Source organism: Podarcis vaucheri, assembly GCF_965113315.1.
Source record: "Podarcis vaucheri genome assembly, chromosome: 9".
NCBI classification, from domain to species: Eukaryota; Metazoa; Chordata; class Lepidosauria; order Squamata; family Lacertidae; genus Podarcis; species Podarcis vaucheri.
Genome location: NC_138767.1, coordinates 55,686,778 through 55,707,474, shown reverse-complemented (window position 1 = coordinate 55,707,474; position 20,697 = coordinate 55,686,778). Strand labels below are relative to the sequence as shown.

At 42.1% G+C, this 20,697-nt stretch overlaps 1 protein-coding gene across 2 annotated transcripts in view; it reads right to left on the bottom strand.

Annotated features, from left to right (window-relative positions):
• Nucleotides 1-20,697, bottom strand: part of KIT (KIT proto-oncogene, receptor tyrosine kinase) — a 77,103-nt gene that overhangs the window by 42,918 nt on the left and 13,488 nt on the right. Inside the window, exon 2 of one of the 2 annotated variants that reach the window (XM_082238103.1) lies at nt 4,062-4,310. The exons of the other annotated variant lie outside the window; for it this stretch is intronic. Within the exon in view, the coding sequence (XP_082094229.1) occupies nt 4,062-4,310 (249 nt within the window). The remainder of the gene's footprint in view (nt 1-4,061; nt 4,311-20,697) is intronic. 2 annotated transcript variants of the gene reach the window in all.

Below are 20,697 nucleotides of genomic sequence, written 5' to 3'. Positions count from 1 at the left end.
TCTCATAGGTCTCTGATCTCTCTGCCTGTCTTAGATCTTGATGTCATTGGCTAATCAGTGCTCTGTTACAGTGGGCCTCTTACTGTCACATGTGGTACCCACACATCAGAAGCTGACTGTAATTGGCTCAATTTGTCCTAATGTATTCAAAGGCCTGCTAACTTTAAGACCAGACAGATTTGGGGGAAATGAGAAAAATCTCCCAAAAGCATCCAGAAAGAACTTCCGCAAAATTAAAGTCTTATAACACTGTGATTATGACGAGGGATTTTGAATTAAGTCTATAGATAGATTGGGTTTTTAGCCAGAAACAGACTTAGTTGTTGCTCACTATTGGCAAACTGTGAGGCCAAAGGAAATACTAAAATTGTCTCCTTCTGGAAACTGGTGAGGTATTTTTAAGTTTCCAGGAGAACAGAGCAAATTAAATGAATGGAATTACTTTAGCTATGCTTTCCAGCTCATCCTACTGTGCGTTAGCAAGCCCTAATGGGGGAAATAAGATCACAGAATGTCAGAATTCCTTTCATAGTACAATTTCCTTTTGTTTATTTAGATTTCAGTATGAAAGGGAGCCCACACAGTAAAATTCACACTTCAGTACATTACCATGAATAGCTTTTTCCATCTCATTCACAAACAGAAATTCCTACGGAAAGTGTTACGAGATCCCTCCATAACCTTAATAGAAATTATTTTAACTGGTAGCAAAGGCTTATTCCATCTACTGCAATCCTCAAAACACCTTAACAGACATACTCCTCCCCTCCCACCACAATCCACAGGCTTGAGTCCACTCTGATTGGCACACAGCGCTTGCATGAGCAGGGTTCATTATTCCCATCAAAGGCTTTATGATGCATCTATATCCGTGTGCAGAACTGCCCCCTCCAGAAAACAGGGAAGCCACCTAATGCAGGAAGCATTCTGTGTTCATTTGGGAGTACTTTTTGAGGTAAAACGCTGAGAAAAGTTTGATTCTATGTTACTAATGTGGGGTGGCTATTGATTTCCTATCTGTGGATGGAACCTGCATCACACTGGTCGCATCTGCATGATGAAAACACATGGGACATATCAATGAGATGTAGCACCAACAGAAAATTTCCCATATGATCTGTCCCAACGATGCAGCAGCCATTCTACACTTACCACCTTGCTGAAGCTAAGCAGGTCTTAGTCTGGTCAGAGCTTGGATGAGAGACTTAATGGGAACCAAAGGCCAATTTGGGTTCCACAATGGAATAAATATGGATATAAGTGTAATAAAATAGGACAGACACGCCATACTCCCTGACTACCACCAAATAACAAACAGAACATTTTGCAAAGAAAATAAACTCTCAGTGACAGATGGGCAGCATGGATACATTTTCTTTCTGCGCAACTTCACAGAGCAGAAGAAATCAACAAATTGAAGGCCAAAATTCAAAGACATCAACCAAGCACCACAGAAAAAGTTTTGCAGACAGTGGTGGGAATGGTACCAGAAATGCACTACTAAAAATGCTTCTTGGTTCACACGTATTTCTGTTCATCACTTCCTGTCTTACATATATGAATGTAGTATCATAGTTCTAATACCACTAATCAGATGTTTCAAACCATCTCACATCACGGAAGCAAAGTTTTCCCATGAAGTAAGTTCACACATTCAACTGCCCTTCAGGATTATTGGAAAATCAACTAATGAAAAATTTAGTGATCTGTACACATGTGTGAACCAGTCCTTAAGTGTTACCAGCAGCAGATTATAAAAATTAGGGAAAACATGCACTTTTGGCGGTGCTTCCATAAATCCCTTTAGTAAGATAAAGGACCACAGAACAGCTGGCCACAACTCATTAGAAACTCATACTTCAGATCCCCTTATTTCATGATATTCTGAAGATGTTTGGGCTTTACATGGGCATCTTTCCAATCTGCTCAAGTAAAAAGCCCCAGCCTGAACATCAACAACAGGAACAATTGTGTCTCAAAGGGATCTTTCTGGAGCCTTCTGGCCCAGAACAAATCCCCAAACCAATGTTTCAAAATAGTGTTACTGGACCTCAAGTTTTACTGGTAGTAAAGGGGAAAGCATGCTGCTCAGATGTGCCTCTGATGACTATCATGCAGTATATACTGAGTTTTATCCTTCAAAACAAGTTTCAGCATTGATCCTTAGTTTAAACCCTATAAATACCGAGGTCAAAACTATTGGGCAGGGTTCAGCAGTTTCCACCTGGAAACTTGTTCAGATGTACATCTTCAACACTTGATGGCTACAACCTTACTAGATCATACACATTGGTGAATCAACCATTACAGTATTTCACTGCCGATATGAACTCCAGTACCTTTTGGCGTTACCTCCATTGGAATGTTTGTCAATGGAGTCAGCTCCTTTTGACATCTAGTCAACAAAATATACAGAAATCCCTAAAGTGGCTCACTTAAGGAAATCGGCAGAGCAGATACTTCTCCATAGACACTATGTGGTTTCTCATCAAATGAAAATGAGAAAAAAACTGTGCCTGATTATCCTGAAAGAGAGGAGACACAGCAGAAATAGTGCTGTTATGTAGCCACATGATCAGGAATGATGCATGCAAAGGAGAGATGCAAAGGACTCTGGCCCCCAACTGCAGGATCCAATAATTTACTTGTGGTAGGTGATACTGCAAGTAAATTCACTGATCCTACAGCTCAGGGATGGCTAAGCTGTGGCCCTCTGGATATGGCTAGACAATGATAGCCACCATCCCTTATTATTAGCCATGCTGACTTGAGGCTGTTGGAAGCTGCAGTTCAGAAACATCCTGAGGACCACAGCTTGGCCTCTAGGTGGATCTTCACTGTCCAGTCCTGATACAGGTGGCTACATCTACTCTTCCTTTCCACAACTATGTACCTATGAATATATGTACCTACCTAAACCGTACAATCCAATTTTGAGGCCCAGATCTCAGCATTTGCACTGAATGGAGAGAGTTGGATAACTACCAGGGAGAAGGCTTTTTTGGTGGTGGCACCCTCGTTGTGGAACAGCCTTCTCAGGGCCAGTCACTATCTTTCAGTCAGCAGGTGAAGACTTTTTGATTCACCTCATGTTGTCTGTTCCTCTCTGTGGAACAGAGTTAAATCTGTGTTTTAACTTAGCAGGTGGGGTGAGTTTTTGCTTTGCTGTGAAACTTTTGATTTTCTTGACCTATTTTGCATTTTCATTGTTTCATTACTTATTTACTGTAGGTCATCAAGAGAACTTTATGTTATAGGGCAGCATACAAATGTCATAAGCAAACAAGCATAAACGAAACTGTGGAGCAGGATGGAACGAAAACTGATCCAACTGCTCCCAACCAGTATCTGAGCTCACGTTTTCCCTGCTGGCATAGATCCAGCCACCCATCCTGTTGCCAAGAAGAATAACAATTCAAATTGTCTATCTACTGAGCATGTCTATTTGCAGGCCTCAAGAGCAAAAAGTCTGTGTTTTTTAATGTAAAAATGTGGGAGGATTATTTTTTGTGTGTGTGGAGGGGAGGAATGCCCAAGTTTCATAGGAGGGGGAAGCCTGTGATAGGCAGATGCCCTGAATTAGTATACATGCACACAATCCCAAGCACATTTGCTCAGAAATCCCACCATGTTCAATGGGACATGCTTCCTAAAAAGCGTGTTTAGGATTGCAGACTAAAAGGATCATTTCAATATGCCCTTTGACATGGCCCTAACTTCCCATAAAGACAAACAAAGGTTTTATGCCACATCCATCTCCGGAAGGCTTCTTGGGAGCAGTTGTTTGAGGGTAATGTGGTCTTAGATCAAGACTGCCGCGTCCTAGAATAATGGATAGAAAGTAGCCTATACCTATCAGTTCAGTGACAGTTTAACTGGTACACACCTAAGCATTTGTTCAGACAACCTTGTGGTGCAGCAGGTATCTGAAGGGTTCATCCGATACACTGGTTTCTTAGGTGTGAAAACATCATATCAAAAGCACCAATGTGATCAATATAAATGGAAGCACAAACCAAGTTTTCAGGTAAGGAGGAGGGGGAAAAAACAATAATATTTACCTTTAACAAAAACATAAATTGAGTTGTTCGAACTCTCTGTGTTTGTACATGTATATGTTCCTGTGTGGCTTGCTTCTGCTTTACTTATGTGTAACTCCTCCATTTTTGAAATGAGGGGCTTTCCTGATGGGTCCGAACTCCGAAAATCCCAGGTCACAGTGCCACCATCACTACACAACAGCTTTAACTCTTGTCCACTATTCACAACCCAAGTGGAAACTGCTGGAATAATAGAAGGTCTGGTACCACCTGCCAAAAATAAAATTTAGCGTTTAGTGTTTCGTATATTTCCTTTCATTGGTCTTTAAATAAAAATAAAAAATCATGTTGCACAAGCCTACATCAGTTTGATTTGTAGTTTAACTTCTTTTCAAAACACAATTCAAGTATTACCTCATGGCTGATGACTGAAATTTCTTGACTGCTAAACCAGGCTGTTTTTGGTGCTCCCACAACGGCGGCGGGGGGCTCCATGAAGACAGTCCCCGATATATCAAGAGTTGAAAGAAAGTATCTGATTTTGGGGTGGGATTAAATCTTTTCGGACAAGGCAAAAATTTCAGCATCAGTCTTCATTAACAAACAGATGCCCCGAGGCTACATCACAACATAGTACCATTACTCCGGACATTATGTAGAAAAAGGGAAAAGATGGCTGCCATCATGGGATGCCCATGGGGGCAGCCATTTTCTTTTCCATTCAGTTCCGTGGTAATGATCTTTTTTCATGATGTAGTTATTCCCACTGGGCATCTGTTTACTAATGAAGATGGATGTTGCTCGGCTGAACAATCTTGCCGGAAGTTAAAGCTGCAGAAAAATCTGCTGTTGGTTTCAAAAACTGAAAAGAAACTTATCGTCTGCTGCTTCATCTGGACGGTATCCCCCTTGCCACAAAATCATGAGAATCTCTCCCTTACACTGAAATGTTTTAGAAAGTGCCTCCCCACCTTCACTGTGAAGGTGAGGAAGGACTTTTAGTATAGCTTGATTTTTTTTCTCCAGCTCCTCCTTCAAGGCCAGGTTCTTAGAAATCCAGAAACATAAACAATAATGAGCTCTAAGAGATATAGTCACATCAGCACCATATATTTAAAGCACATGGCATCCCATAAATAACCCTGGGAACTGTACTTTGCACCTAAGAGTGACAATACTCAGCACCTTTAACAAACTACAGTTCCCAGAATTATTTGGGGGGAAGCAATGTGTTTTAAATGTATGATGTGAATCTGAAGGAAAACTGACCTTTTATTAAGCCTTGCTAGTCTTATGTACAATTAAGAGGACCTATCTAGAAAGACATCCAAATTATTGTTCTTTCATCCATTCTTTTTTTGTTTGAATATGGAAGAGTGGTATGTGTCCCTCAAGGTTTTACCTTCGCATTATGCCTACATGCTAACAAAGGAGGAAGAAATCTAGCTTTCCAGCTTCCTCTTCTGGCATTTGCACAGGAAGAGAACATCTGTAAGATATGCTCTCTAATGCTGTGTGGCTTTCCCCCCCTGCCCTACCCAGAGAGGTCAGCGATTGAACCGGGGACCTTTCGAATTCAAAGCATACGCTCTCCTACTAAGCTACAGCTCTGAATCAAAGGGAGTTAAATTAATTCTGGCCATCTTGGCAAGGTCTAAGTTCAGGTACCTGAGTTCAGCTGCGGTGTATGTCTTATCACAGTTAAGCCACACAAACAGTGTATGTTCCCTAGAAGGGGATGCTATGGGAATTCTTTTCTTTTCTTTTCAAGAGATAGTTTAAATCTGACAGCTTATGTATTAGCGTTTGCTTATGATTTGTAGATGCCCACAAAGTTTAAAAAACAAACAAAACCAGTGTAGCCCCATTTGGCTTACAGTGTGCTCATTTGATACCGACGGTAAGAACAATTCAATTAATTAATTATTGAAAAAAAGTTGATTTTTCTCAGCATTAGGGACAATGCCATCGGCTCAGCCTGCAAATGAAGTTTGCATGGATTATAGGGAAGTACCAAATTTATTTAACCGGCAACTTTAGCAGCACTTAGAAGTACAATGGATTAAGAGGGTGTCAGATAAACACTCCAGCTAGTGAGAAATCCAAAGGTAGTTAAATGCAGATGATAAGGCAGAGAGAGAAGGTCAGATTCTCTACAGAATCTAATCAACCCAATCAACAGAGACCCCTCCCAATCAACACAGATTGGGGGCCAAACTACATGTTACACTTAACATGTAGCATGATGCTATGTCTCTATTTTTTCCTTAAATCAATTACAGTTGCTTGGGGTGGGAGGGATTGTGTCAAAAATAACAGCATGCAGGGATGGTAAGACTTCTTCCCTCTTCTGTCCTCAACCCAACCCCAACCCCCCCCCCTAAAAATTCCTACTGGCACCCCAAGGGGGTGACTTTGGAGGATTTTGGTTAGGGAGTAAAGGGAAAAACCTCCTCTCCCTGTGTGTTTCGAACTCCCTCCCCCCAAAAACCCCCCACCTCCATGGCTGTAATTAAGCATGCAACATATTTTAACCTTAAGTATGATATATTTAGTAGCACATTGGATAGGACTAGGTTTTAAATTTCTGCTGAGTTGTAAAGTTCATGGAGCCTGTTCATACGCTCAATAACACATGTGGAATAGCTCCATTACCACAGCTACAATGGTGTGTGTGTGTGTGTGTTGTGAACTTGCCACACTGATGCCAGATCCTGGGAAGCGCCTGCTATTGCAATCTCTCCCTAATATTTAGAGAGGCATCCTGCCTTTTCCATAGGCAACTTCAACAACAACTACAGTGGAACCTTGGTTCTGAAACACAATCTGTTCTGGAAGTCCGTTCAACTTCTGAAACATTCGAAAACAAGGCACAGCTTCCGATTGGTGCAGGCGCCCAGGAAACAATAGCCGACAAACCACATCGGACGTTCGGGTTCCGAAAAACGTTCGAAAACCAGAACACTTACTTCTGGGCTTTTGGCATTCGGGAGCCGAAATGTTCGAGAACCAAGGTACATGGAAACACTATGAATGCATGAATCAGGATTAGCTGAGCCTGGGCCCATCACTCAACCTAATTCACCTCATGGAGTTACCAAGAGAATATTTTTAAAGTCAGTTTTTAAGGGGGCATTATATATATATATATATATATATATATATATATATATATATATATATGTGTGTGTGTGTGCGAGAGAGAGAGAGAGAGAGAGAGAGAGAGAGAGAGAGAGAGAGACAAAAGATGGGAAAGTATGTATCACTCTTATTATTTCTATATTCATTTTAAACTCTTATTCTTTGGAGAAAGTTTAACAGAAGCACATGCACACACTAAAACATTTTGAATCCTCCCCTCCCCAAAAATATGCATATTTGCTTTTATTTCCATGCATGCGTTCCTTTTATTTGCTGCTTTGGCATCCATAGGGAACAATAGCTTTCTTTCACTCTGTGCGGCCGTGTAATTTCCAAGTCATACATTCAAAGGCTTCTGTTTGGCTTACAATGAATCTTCTCTTCCAAGCCACCTCTAACAAGGTACTCTACATACGTCCTCCTGACAAGAATGAATCCAAAGTCACAGGACCGAGAGCAGCATTTGCAGTTCATCATGTGCACGTTTATGATTCCCAAGAAGAGACAGCAACAAAAACCACTTTATGGTATTAAAAGAAACACACAGCGCACATCATGGGAACATAGGAAGCCTCCTTATACTGAGTCAGACCAGTGGTCCATCTACCTCACTAATGTCTACCCTATATGAAAGACAGATGCTCTACTACTGAACTACAGACCTTCAAAATGGCACAAATCACACTTGCATTCATTGGAACACAATGTGTGCCCCACCAAGCTAAACAAAGACATGCAAGTGACCTGACAAGTGTCTGTCAGCTCTCCTGCTTTTGATGTTACAGGCAAACCACTGCACATTCAATGGGTGGCCATTCAGCCTGGGGTTGGAAGCAGAAGTAAAAAGCCACTTCGCTTTAATAAACATGCCCCAGATGAAACACTTTGCTTTCCCCCTTCATCGGCCACCTTGTTTTAGAGGTGGGATGATTATGCCCAGTTTGGTGCCAAAGTTCAAAACAAAGTTCAAAACAAAGTTCAAAACAGGGTAAAAGCAGTACAGCCCTACCTCAAATATAAGCTTGGCCTAGGACACAGAAGGACCCAAACATTTCTAACCCCCAGCCCAGCAGGACCCATAACACACAATGCTCCTGTTCCAACAGCCCCCAAAATGCAAAACCAAGTACTGGCCCAATAGAGAAAGATGGCTGCAGAGGTGAAAAGTCCTCCAGATGACACAAGAGAAACAAGCATACCCCACAATATGATGAAGACTAGAAAATGCAGCACAGGACCACCAATAAACATATTGCACATCTGTTATGATATATACAATATACAACCTTGACAGAGGAATGGTATCTTCGAATGAAAATGCAGTGCAATTATTACATCATGGCAATATAGTGCAGCGAAGAGGAGTAATAGGGCCGCAGTCCCACATGGGGCTTAAAAACTGTATGGAAACCAGCAGAACTTGAGTGCATATACAGTAAATCCCTGTAGCCATACAGACCACATAGAGGAATCTTCCACTCATGGACCTCCAATACCAAAAAGGAAGAGAACACAATGTGATTGAATGAGAAATGTAATTGTCATCAGGGCACTCACCACAATAGTTTGCTGATGGCCTCATCACATTGTTCCATGATCTCATGAGCCATTTACTGCCCCAACTGATACTGGTGACATCAGCTCCTTGCCCATGGGAATGTGCATCCTTAGACAACAGGGAGTTAAAGTTAACTATCCTGAAGAACCATTGATGGCACCAGCTCTTCCTGTGGGATTGCAGCTTTGGCTGCTGCAGTACCTCAGAACTGCGATAGGAGCATTTACTATATTAAATAACACCTCACTATTGAAAAACAGCACGTTGGATATCGGGAACAAAATTACCTTTTTAATCAACATTGAGATTTCTTGCTGTAGAGAAGTGGTGGGGAGCAGATGCTGACCTCCCCCCACTCCTGTGGGTCACTTTGACAGATGGAGTTTGCAGGACAACCCTCACTTTCAACAGAGCTTGTGTTGAGTGTCAAATTTAAAAGGCACCCAATGCAAGCCCTGTTTGCACACTTAAATACTCCTGATTGTGTCTTTGCAGCCACAACTTTACCTGCCGCACACCTGGCATCATATATGGCATCAGGTGCAGGGCAGGTGGCCAAAACTTTGGGGTCTTGTGGGCTAAATTAGGAGTCGTGCTGGGCCAGACTGGGCTTATGGGTCAGGGCTTCCCCAAAACTGCTGTACAGTTTCTAATCCGGTGACACTTTTTGATTTTGCCTGAGTTCTTTTAAGACTACACAGAACAGGCAAGTAATGCAAAGCCAGTCCTTTTGTTAGGTCTCCTATTAGTCTTCCATCAATCATGAAACCCTAAAGCTGGGTAGCTCAAAATTCAGGGCTGTATCCCACCCACACAAGCAAAGGGAACACAACAGTTCCTCAAAGGCCGCTGGGCTGCTTCATGTGGGAAGGCAAATCACCCCTATAGCCCTGCCCTACAATGCGGAGACCCAGCAAGACCCAGCCTAAGCTTCCCCCAGATTGGGGAGGGGTAGGATACCACAAAAGTACTTCACTTCACTGCTCACACCAACAATATAAAATAGCACAGAAGCTGCTCAGCTACACGGATGTCTTTCAGCCAAGCTTCTGAGCTCCCCGTGACTTGACGCTGTCATCCTCTGCTCCACAACTGACACTTGTGGTGCATTTTGCACATGGCTAACCAAGAACAATGTTATCAGAGGTGATTATCACCTGCATTTCTCATTCGAGTCAATGAGGGGCTACAGAAACTTCAGGTCCCTGTTGTTCCTACTTAGATTCGCAACACCAGGGGGAAAACAACAATGACCACAATACCTACTCGTTGTTTACAGTGGCACATCTGTACCTCCGCAAGGTCTCCCGGCAGAACAAAGCACTTTGTTGCCAAAATTAAACACAACTGACACCATAGCCTAGCAAGGCTTAATAAAAACAGGTCAATCATCCTTCAGTTACAGTTCCTGAGCTAAATATCCCAAAGGTTTTCAGATCAATAGTGGTTTCTTTGGAAAGTCTTAAAACTGGGGGAAGATAGAGAGACAGGATTAACAAGGACTCTGTTGTTTACCAAATGGGTTGTTTGCACCATCTGTGGAGATAATGTGATAATGATAATCTCCTTCTCTCTTTTAACATTAATCCTTTTATCTTTAAAAACTCTGAAAAGCAACAAGCCAAAATGCAAAGGGCCCGAGGAGGATAGCTGGGAGAATCGAGGTTTACCTCAGAAAGTACAATTTTTTTAAAAAAAACAATTAAGTAAAATAAAATAAAGGTGATGGTTCTTGCAGGAGGCATCGCTTACGGTGGTTGTTGGAAGAGCTGTAACTCAGTGGAAGAGAATCAAATTTGTATGCAGAACGTCCCACATTCAATTCATGGCATCACCAAGAAAGTCTGGAAAGGGTTCCCTGCCTGAAACCAAGGAGAGCCGCTTCTGCCAGTCAGTGACAGGCAATGTGGAGTTAGATGGACCTATGACAGTTTCTAGTGTTCCTATGATAAAAAAACATTCTCCCAGGGCATGGTGGATGAGATGTGGTCCATGAGGGAGTTTTAATGCAGCCACCAAAGCATGGAGGTTGAAGGGGCAGGTCGAAAGAGGGTGAGTATGGCCACGTTGCTACATAAGGGAGACAAAGCACCCAGAATAAAAAGGACAGAAGGCAGGTGAATGGGAGAACCGACTCCACCAAATTGCAGCTGAAGTTGTGTGCCAGTGTCTGTGGTGTGAGAGCTGCACATGTGTCTGTGGTTGTAAGAGCTGCGATGGCTTGTTGGAGCAAAGCCAGGATCACTTTTCACTTGCACCAGAAAGTCCTCAGCTGTAGACAGAAAAGACTTAGTGATTTTAATTCAATGTGCGCATATATATATAATGTGGTCACAAAAGGCACACAAAACACTCAAATAAATGTCTTTCAATCCTCATGTACTGCATATTCACTTGCACCAGAAAGTCCTCAGCTATAGACAGAGAAGACTTCCATAGTCGTGTTAGCGATTTTAATTCAGTGTGTGTTATATATACCGTATTTTTCGCTCTATAACACGCACCTGACCATAACACGCACGTAGTTTTTAGAGGAGGAAAATCCGTAGGCATGCCACCCGTAGGCATTCCCTCCATAACACGCACAGACATTTCCCCTTACTTTTTAGGAGGAAAAAAGTGAGTGTTATGGTGCAAAAAATACGGTATATAATGTGGTCACAAAAGGCACACAAAGCACTCAAATGTCTTTCATTCCTCACGTACTGCATATTCGGAGTGTGTGGGGGAAACCAACCCCATAGCAAACCTGGAGGAATAGAAAAGGTAGAAGAATTGGCAGTTATTTAGCCAAGGGATAGAATTACAAAAATGGATGCCAAATTGGTTCAACAAGCCTTCCCACACCCATGACATAACTTGAACATTGCAGCTGCTATATTTGACTGAGGATTCTTCTATCTGCCCCTACTGAGAGGAGCTTATAGTGAAGTGAGAAAATTTAATGTGCTCAACTTTATGCTCATTATAGACAACAACTTGTACTGGACACAACTCAATTAAATGTGGCGTGCGGAAGGTTTGTTTGCGCTTTTAATAGTATTGGTTTAAAACTGCTTTTAGCTGCTTCGTCCGCTGGTTTTATTTTGCGGTTTTTACTGATGTTTAGTGTTGATACTGAATTTACTATTTTTATTATGATTAGTTTGAAAGTCGCCTTGAGGGTATTCATGTCAAAAACGGATATACGTAAGCAATAGCAGGTAACAGGATGTGAAAGGAAACGCAAAAGTAGATCTATATTTGGCTAGAGCTCATGAACTGGAAGTAAAGATGAAGCTTTGAATCAAAATGTGAGTTAGACTGATTTCAGGGCCGTATTTATTGACTAGACAATCCATGCTAGATCTGCAACAAAAGGTTGCAGTGGAGCCTCACCTTCTGGCAGGAATGTTCCTGTTCTGGGTTCCTTCCAGACAGGATACTTTAAAAAGCTCAAGGAGACCAATGTACCCACATCCACACATATACACCTGTTTTTACCCTCTCCAATTGACCTGAATGAATATGCTAAACTCTCTTGATTTTTCCACCCCAGACAGAGGGGGGAGGGAGGATTTCCCCATTTGTCCCCATCCACCAAAAAAACCTACTTCTGCAAACCTCAGGTTCTCCCAAACTTGCATCTCTCTTGTTTCTCATAGTCCCCATTTTGGCCTTGCTGACAATCTCTATCTGAGCATTGTGGTGGGTTTTTGCAGCATGACACCCCATGCATCTTGCTCAATCAAAATGTCGCCTACTGAGAACACGTGAAAATTTTTGATCTCATATGAACCTACAAAATTAATGCCACTTTCTGAAATATACTCAGTCTTGTTCCAGATTAATAAAACTGCTAATCAACTAATTGTCCCCCCTCTTAATTTCCTTCCCAACCACTGTACATTTACATATGCAAAATATAAAATAATTAAGTTGCAACAATTAAAACAGATCAAAACTTACACTAATGGAAAATTCATCATTCAAATTTGTTGAGTTCTTACTTTTTCATTCACTGTAACCTTTACAGGAGAATTTGCTTAATGGTTTTGCATTCCCACTCTAGCCCTCAACTTATCTTTGGAGGCACTTTCTAAAAGCGCATTATCTCTTTACTTTTTTTATTTGAAAGAAGTGTTTATTGTAATGTGCCACAAGGGTGTGAGATGATGTTTTCTAGATTTCTTTAAGAAAGTAGCATCAATAAAAGGAAAGGAAATCTGGAGAGCCCCAAAGCTTTCCTCCCCCATAGCACCATATGAATCACCAGCCATTTAGAAAACACCAAATTCAACTGAAGTGCAGCTTTCTTGGTTATATGAATGCTAATTATTTCAAGGGCTGGCAGCAATTTAATCAAGATATTGAAGTTTCATTAAAGATATTCCGATAGTCTCCTAGATAAAGCCTTTACAAAAAGGAAAAAAAATAGCAATAACTACATAATTATTCTACTGTTGCTATTTTGTTATCTCTGGGTTTTTCCCTCTGCAATATATCTCATTTTGAGAAAAATGCAACAATGAATAAAACATGCAGATTAAAATAATCTACACAACTAAACTGAGGGTGAAAGAAAGTTAATATTATATCTCAACTCTAGTTGACAGTGGCTGGCCTCAAAAGGGCCTCCTACGTCTTTAATACCTGCATAGACATTTAGGGAGTGCAGAAGTAGGTAGCCATTTTAGAGTCTGTGTGGGCATCCGAGTCCAAGAACCCTTCAATCTGCAGTACAGAATGGCTGGCCAAAATGGGTTTCCAACTATGTAATAGTCACAGTCGGAGTAATGTTGGACACAACCTCTAATTACTTTACGATCTTCTTTATTTTTTGCAGGAGTAAGGGATTGCTCAGTTTGCCAACCCCAATTTCCAGACATAGCAGTAGCCGTGATTACAGGACTTGCTAATAACTTTATGTTCAATTTATAGAGAACTCTTACTACTTATAGCAAGTCCATACAGCTTGTTACCCAAAGCAATCTGGCCCCAATTATGCCATCAGATCACCAGGGACTTGACAGACCTCCTGTTCTTGCTGCCTATCTGAAACTGCAAAACAACACAGAACAAAAACAGTCATACATGTTTGGTAGGTTACAAGTTGTGAAAGTCTGATTGATAAGGTCCTTGAACACACAGTAAAATGTTTGCTTTGGCCCATATGCCTGATTCCCTTCAAATATCTGAATGGTTTTCCGTTGTAAATAATTTTAAACGTTTTTTGGAAAAAGGAAACAAACTGTTTCAATCTTGTCTTTTAAAATAAAATTCCATATTCAGAATGTTTATATTTCCGGTTATTTGTGGATGTGAAGAATAACCTGTCTGTAAACAGTTCTCTCTTACATAATCAACGAAGGAGTGGGATGAACACCAATCCACATGCCAGTTGCACAATATGTAGGCGCCATTTTGGTTTCGATTGCTCTAAAATTTCACTGAAATAGCGGAGATCGGAATCCAGCCTTTGTCTGCGAAGTGCAACTGAGGAAAACGTAATGGATTCAAACGCTGTTTGAGCCAACTATTGAGGACATCTTCTTTGCGGGGATTTTCTCCTGTCACGTAGTCAAAGGCTACACTCTTTTAGTCTGGGAAACTGACAAGTCATTATTTTGGGAAATGAACAAGGCAGTTCATGGCTCACTCCCAATCTCACCACAACATCTGCAATCTCACCACACTCAGTAGTTTAAACAATAAATACATTGTGGGGCTTGTTTTCTAGGCATAAACTAAAGTAAACCTGGAACATGACTGTCTCTATAGTGATGACGTAGCCAGCTGGAGCACTGATAGCAATTAAACTTCTTGACCAGGCAGTAAATGTAAAAAGAATTTTCTAAGCCTGCACTTTTTATGGAAGCCCCCAAATTGCCTTCCTTATCTTCTGTTTGAAAGCACCCACATTAATGCTGTGATCTCAGCTAGGGCTAAGAGGAACTCCTTGGAGTTTGTTGGAAATGTCAGTCAACCTGGAGCCTAAAGTGAACAGTACAACCTGCAGTAGCATTGCTGGGTTTATGTTTTCATGCCCCAAAGTTTGTTTGTTTATACATACATACATACATACATACATACATACATACCCCGCCCATCTGGCTGGGTTTTCCCAGCCCCTCTGAGCAGCTTCCTAGAGAATATTATAAACACATTAAAAATGCCTTCAGATGCCTTCTAAAAGTCAGATAGTTGTTGATTTTCTTGACATCTGACGGGAGGGCGTTCCATAGGGCGGGCGCCACCACTGAGAAGGCCCTCTGCCTGGTTCCCTGTAACCTCACTTCTCGCAGTGAGGGAACTGCCAGAAGGCCCTCGGAGCTGGACTTCCGTGTCTGGGATGAATGATTGGGGTGGAGACGCTCCTTCAAGTATACTGGGCCAAGGCTGTTTAGGATCTAGACAACAAAGCTGAAGGATAAGGCTAGCCACGGTGGTTATGCTCTGCCTCTACAGCCTGCTTCTGAATATCAGGAAATCACAAAAGGGGAGAGTGCTCGTGCTCAACTCTTGCCTGATGGCTTCCCACAAACATCTGGGTAGCCACTGTGAAAACAGAATGCTGGACTAATGGCAGGCTCTTATGTCCCACATCAATGCCCCACTGCACATACCTGGAGGTTTCTTAATGCAGCAGATAAGGGTTTGTATGTGTAGTGGAGATCTACCAATACTCTGGAGTGTCCTCAAGCCAGGTAGACCCTCGCCTTGCACACAGTTTATGGCGATGACCTTTCTGAGCTTCCCGGTTCCACTGTGGAAAGCGCTCTGTTCCAACCAGAACCCACAAAATGACAATTAAAACCAACCTGAAGGTCAAGCAATACCACCACTTTTGGCAACAATTATCTGAACCAAAGCAAAAAAATAAGTTTTGAATGGGTTCATCCACTGTGAGGACATCATGCTTTAGTGGTTCCCAAATTCCCCACAGAAGTTGCCTCTAAGAAAAGCCACTAATCATTTGATCACAATCCCTTGATGTGGAAGAGGTTTGTCGCTGTTTAGTCATTTAGTCGTGTCCGACTCTTCGTGACCCCATGAACCAGAGCACGCCAAGCACTCCTGTCTTCCACTGCCTCCCGCAGTTTGGTCAGACTCATGCTGGTAGCTTCAAGAACACTGTCCAACCATCTCGTCCTCTGTCATCCCCTTCTCCTTGTGCCCTCCATCTTTCCCAACATCAGGGTCTTTTCCAGGGAGTCTTCTCTTCTCATGAGGTGGCCAAAGTATTGGAGCCTCAGCTTCACGATCTGTCCTTCCAGTGAGCACTCAGGGCTGATTTCCGTGATCAGCCTTCTTTATGGTCCAGCTCTCACTTCCATACATCACTACTGGGAAAACCATAGCTTTAACTATACGGACCTTTGTCAGCAAGGTGATGTCTCTGCTTTTTAAGATGCTGTCTAGGTTTGTCATTGCTTTTCTCCCAAGAAGCAGGGATCTTTTAATTTCGTGACTGCTCTCACCATCTGCAGTGATCATGGAGTCCAAGAATGTAAAATCTCTAACTGCCTCCATTTCTTCCCCTTCTATTTGCCAGGAGGTGATGGGCCCAGTGGCCATGATCTTCGTTTTTTTTATGTTGAGCTTCAAACCATATTTTGCACTCTCCTCTTTCACCCTCATTAAAAGGTTCTTTAACTCCTCCTCACTCTCTGCCATCAAAGTTGTGTCATCTGCATATCTGAGGTTGTTGATATTTCTTCCGGCAATCTGAATTTTGGCTTGGGATTCATCCAGTCCAGCCTTTCGCATGATGAATTCTGCATATAAGTTAAATAAGCAGGGAGACAATATACAGCCTTGTCGTACTCCTTTCCCAATTTTGAACCAATCAGTTGTTCCATATCCAGTTCTAACTGTACTTTTCTTAAAAATCCCTCTGCTTGTTTTGTTAACTACACACCACCTGTGTAGCCTGACAAGCCACCTTCTAAACTGCTGTGATTAAATGCATGGATTCTGAATCACCATTTGGAAATGCCTGCCTTCTTTAATTATCCTTTAGTTTTTTTAAAAAAAAAAAATCAAATCCCAGTGTCTGGCATCAACTCCATATGAATATCATGGATCTCCTTATTTCTCACGAACACGCCTTTTATAATTTCTACTAATTGTGTAACACATTTTTAAATGTTGGCTCATAACGACGCTTTACGTAGGTGGCTGGTAGGTAGGTGAGATTTTGTAGATGGGGGGAGAGGCAGAAACGGGCAAAGCAACTATAATACTAATGCTACCTTTGGACAGGAAACCACTTTTGACAAACACTGACATACTGTGGTACCTCGGGTTACATACGCTTCAGGTTACATACGCTCCAGGTTACAGACTCCGCTAACCCAGAAATATTACCTCGGGTTAAGAACTTTGCTTCAAGATGAGAACAGAAATCGTGTTCTGGCGGCGCGGTGGCAGCTGGAGGCCCCATTAGCTAAAGTGGTGCTTCAGGTTAAGAACTGTTTCAGGTTAAGAACGGACCTCCGGAACGAATTAAGTACTTAACCCGAGGTACCACTATACCACTCTCTTGTTGTTTACCCAGCCAATGAAGAAGCATTATCAAGAGTTCAAGAACACATTCTCCAGGAACAATAATTATTAGGGCTTGTGAGTTGGGGTGCATGAAAAGAGTGGGAGTGGTCTGAGGCCTGTGGGGGCCACATTTGTGGCCCCCCCTGTGCCTGACTCTCCCCATCCCTGTGGAAGAGGGTCCGTTCAAATTCTACTAGATTTGACTTTTACCCAGAACCATGGAAAAGTGAATTATGTGTGTCAAAGATTCTCTCTGCTAGGATGGGAAGGAAGCAACCAAAAGGTGTGTGTGCTTGCAGGAATTCTTTCAACATTCCAATTGTGCCCATGTGTTCTAGGAAATTTCCCAATTCCAGCTTCCTTATCCCAAACAAATTCCTCTGAAGTCATCTTTCCACGGTACAGGAAATCAAAGCAACATGATTCAGCTTCTGCTGTCGTTCATACGAATTTTTTATTTCCTTTTTTTAAAAAAAGAGAGAGGGGAAAAACACTCTAGCCTTCATTAGATATCGGAACCGATGAGATTTGGTTCCTCTTTATTCCCAGCCAGTCTTTGTTTGTAATAGCTCACTTGATGCCATGAGGGACATCCGTTCTCGGTAAGTCGAACGCTGCCAAGCGAAGTCTACTACTCACAGGAAAGAAAAGGCACAACACATCCAAATACCTTTGTTATCTCTCCTTTCAAAGAGCGTTAACTCATTTGTCAGGCTTCCAAAATCAAACATCCCACTGGTGCTGCCAACCACAAAATGAAGCAGATTTGGAGCTGTTAGACTCTAGAAAGCTAAAGTCTTCAGCGACAGTCACAGGGAGCTTGCCATTCTCCGATCAAGTCAGATTTTTTTTTTTTTTAAAAAAGAATATATTATTCACAGTTCCAGTCTCCCAAACTCAGCTGCAGGTGTGACTATGAGATTTGCCTAATGGGATTTTCCCAGTGTCGGGTAGCTCTAAGAATTGTTCAGATAGAGGAAAACAGGAAAAAAGACGTAAACACTTGTCCAACCACCACTCTGCAGGTCCCGGATGCTTAGTAGTAACACTGATTAATTAAGTAAAATGCAGAGCTTGAAATGTGCAACTGATTATGTTACCAACGGAACATAATCAGTACTGTTCATAATCACTTTACGTTATTAAAATCATTTTAGTAAAACTACCATGAATGATAGATCGACATGTTCTTTGTACCTGCATGCGAAGAAAAAGGAAGTTTGAATCTTTTTCTTTTTTATTTTTGTATAATTGGTTCGTTTACAAAGATTCACCATAAGCCGGGAGACGGGAGTATTATTTCAGGTCTACTGTACAACCTGCCTTTGTGAACCCCCCCCCCCCAAATGTAAGCCATAATCATCCCCAAGACTGGCATTCCTATCTTAAACACATCTACTCTGAAGTAGTCCCACTGATTGCAATCAGGGTGCCAAAGACGATGTTTACATATGTCCTTTTCCTGCATTGTTAACCTGTACAATTCCGTCCTACATTATTTTTATACACATAATGTGACTGACTTGCATGAGTATTCTTTGCACACCATGAAAAACTAATGTGTGCGGGGAGGGGGGTCATTCTCACATACGTAGTCAGTTGACTCATGTGTTTTCAGGGTACACTTACACAGATTAGACGGTGTACTTCAAAGTGCCATTGTTAGCCTCCTTCCTATTAGGGAAACACAAGCATACATATCTTTGCAGAAAGACCACAACAATAGTGCTGTCAGCAAAATGAGTAGAGTTGCCAGAATAATAATGTATTAAAATACAGTACAGTGGTACTTCTGGTTAAGTACTTAATTCGTTCCGGAGGTCCGTTCTTAACCTGAAACTGTTCTTAACCTGAAGCACCACTTTAGCTAATGGGGCCTCCTGCTGCCGCCGCACCGCCGGAGCCAGAGTTCTGTTCTTATCCTGAAGCAAAGTTCTTAACCTGAAGAACTATTTCTGGTTTAGCGGATTGTGTAACCTGAAGTGTATGTAACCTGAAGCGTATGTAACCCGAGGTACCACCGTAGCCTGTTAAACATTAAAAGCTTCCCTAAAGAGGGCTGCCTCTTCTCTTTGGCATCTGGTGGGAGGGCGTTCCAAAGGGCAGGTGCCACTATCGAGAAGGCCATCTGCCTGGTTCCCTGTAACTTGGCTTCTCGTAGTGAGGGAACCGCCAGAAGGCCCTTGGAGCTGGACCTCAGTGTCCGGGCAGAATGATGGGGGTGGAGACGCTCCTTCAGGTATAATGGACCGAGGCCATTTAGGGCTTTAAAGGTCAGCACCAACACTTTGAATTGTTCTTGGAAATGTACTACATTGTTTTTACACAGAGGTTACAATATTGGCTCGTATTTATTATTATTAGTCATTACTTATACTTTTATACTGCCTATCCAATAAAGCAATCATAAAAACCCCAACCACAGCTGCTGCCTGAGTGCTGGAAGAGAAGGCTGCTCCCTGCTACAAGGCTCGTTTCCACCTGGCCTAGGGGGCAAGGCCCACACTCACCCTGAACAGCTAAAAGGCTCCTGGGAGGCCACTGGGACATTGCTGGGACAACTCTTGGGTTGGGGCAACTGGCTAAAATGTTTTAAACGGTTCTAATTTTGGTTCCCCTCTTTCATTTTTGTCGGGTTGGTGTTGGTTAAATGTTTAGTTGGGGTTGGCGGTGACTTTCATTTGGGTCTAACTGTAAATTGTTTGTTATTATTGTTATTGGTTTTTATTGAGTTATTGCTTGTGTAAGATTTTTTTTTAAAATGTTTGATGTTTTGTTTTGTTGTGTTGTGTATGTTGTAAGCCGCCCATACAACACATTTGAAACAGTATAAAACAACAGCTAACAGTTTTGAACATGCACAAAACAAGAGGCGTAGTTTTACTGTAAGATGCAAAAGGATGAGGGATATAATTAAAAGGCCAATTCTATACATACCTTGTGGGACATCTTTGGGAGAATGAAAAGACTAGGGAGTAAGCCCTACACAAATACTGAGTGGAGTCCCTAAGATGGTTGGATGGTACCTGGTATGCCTTCTTTTGGCAACTCCTGCAGCCCAGCTAGTGCCAAATATATTGCTTTCCTTTCCTTTGGACCACATCAGCAAGGCAGAGGTAGGGGGATGAGGTCTTGTCATCTAGGCAGCCCAGGACCTCCATACACAATGGCCAGGCTTGCGCCCTGGTACTAATGCATCCAAAACAACTCTGGAGGCAACAGTTATGAGTTACCAGTCTCTGCAGGTGCTGTCATTCTCCAGCGGTTTGACTTCACCCCTGGAGGTGAAGACAGGGACGGGTGCCAACAACCATACATGCCTATTCAAAAGCCAGTCCCAGTCAGTTCTCATTGATTTCAGCAGATTGCAGTCTGATGTGTGGCATCTTGGATACTGGCAGTCTTGTAACTTGAATGACAAGATGGGAG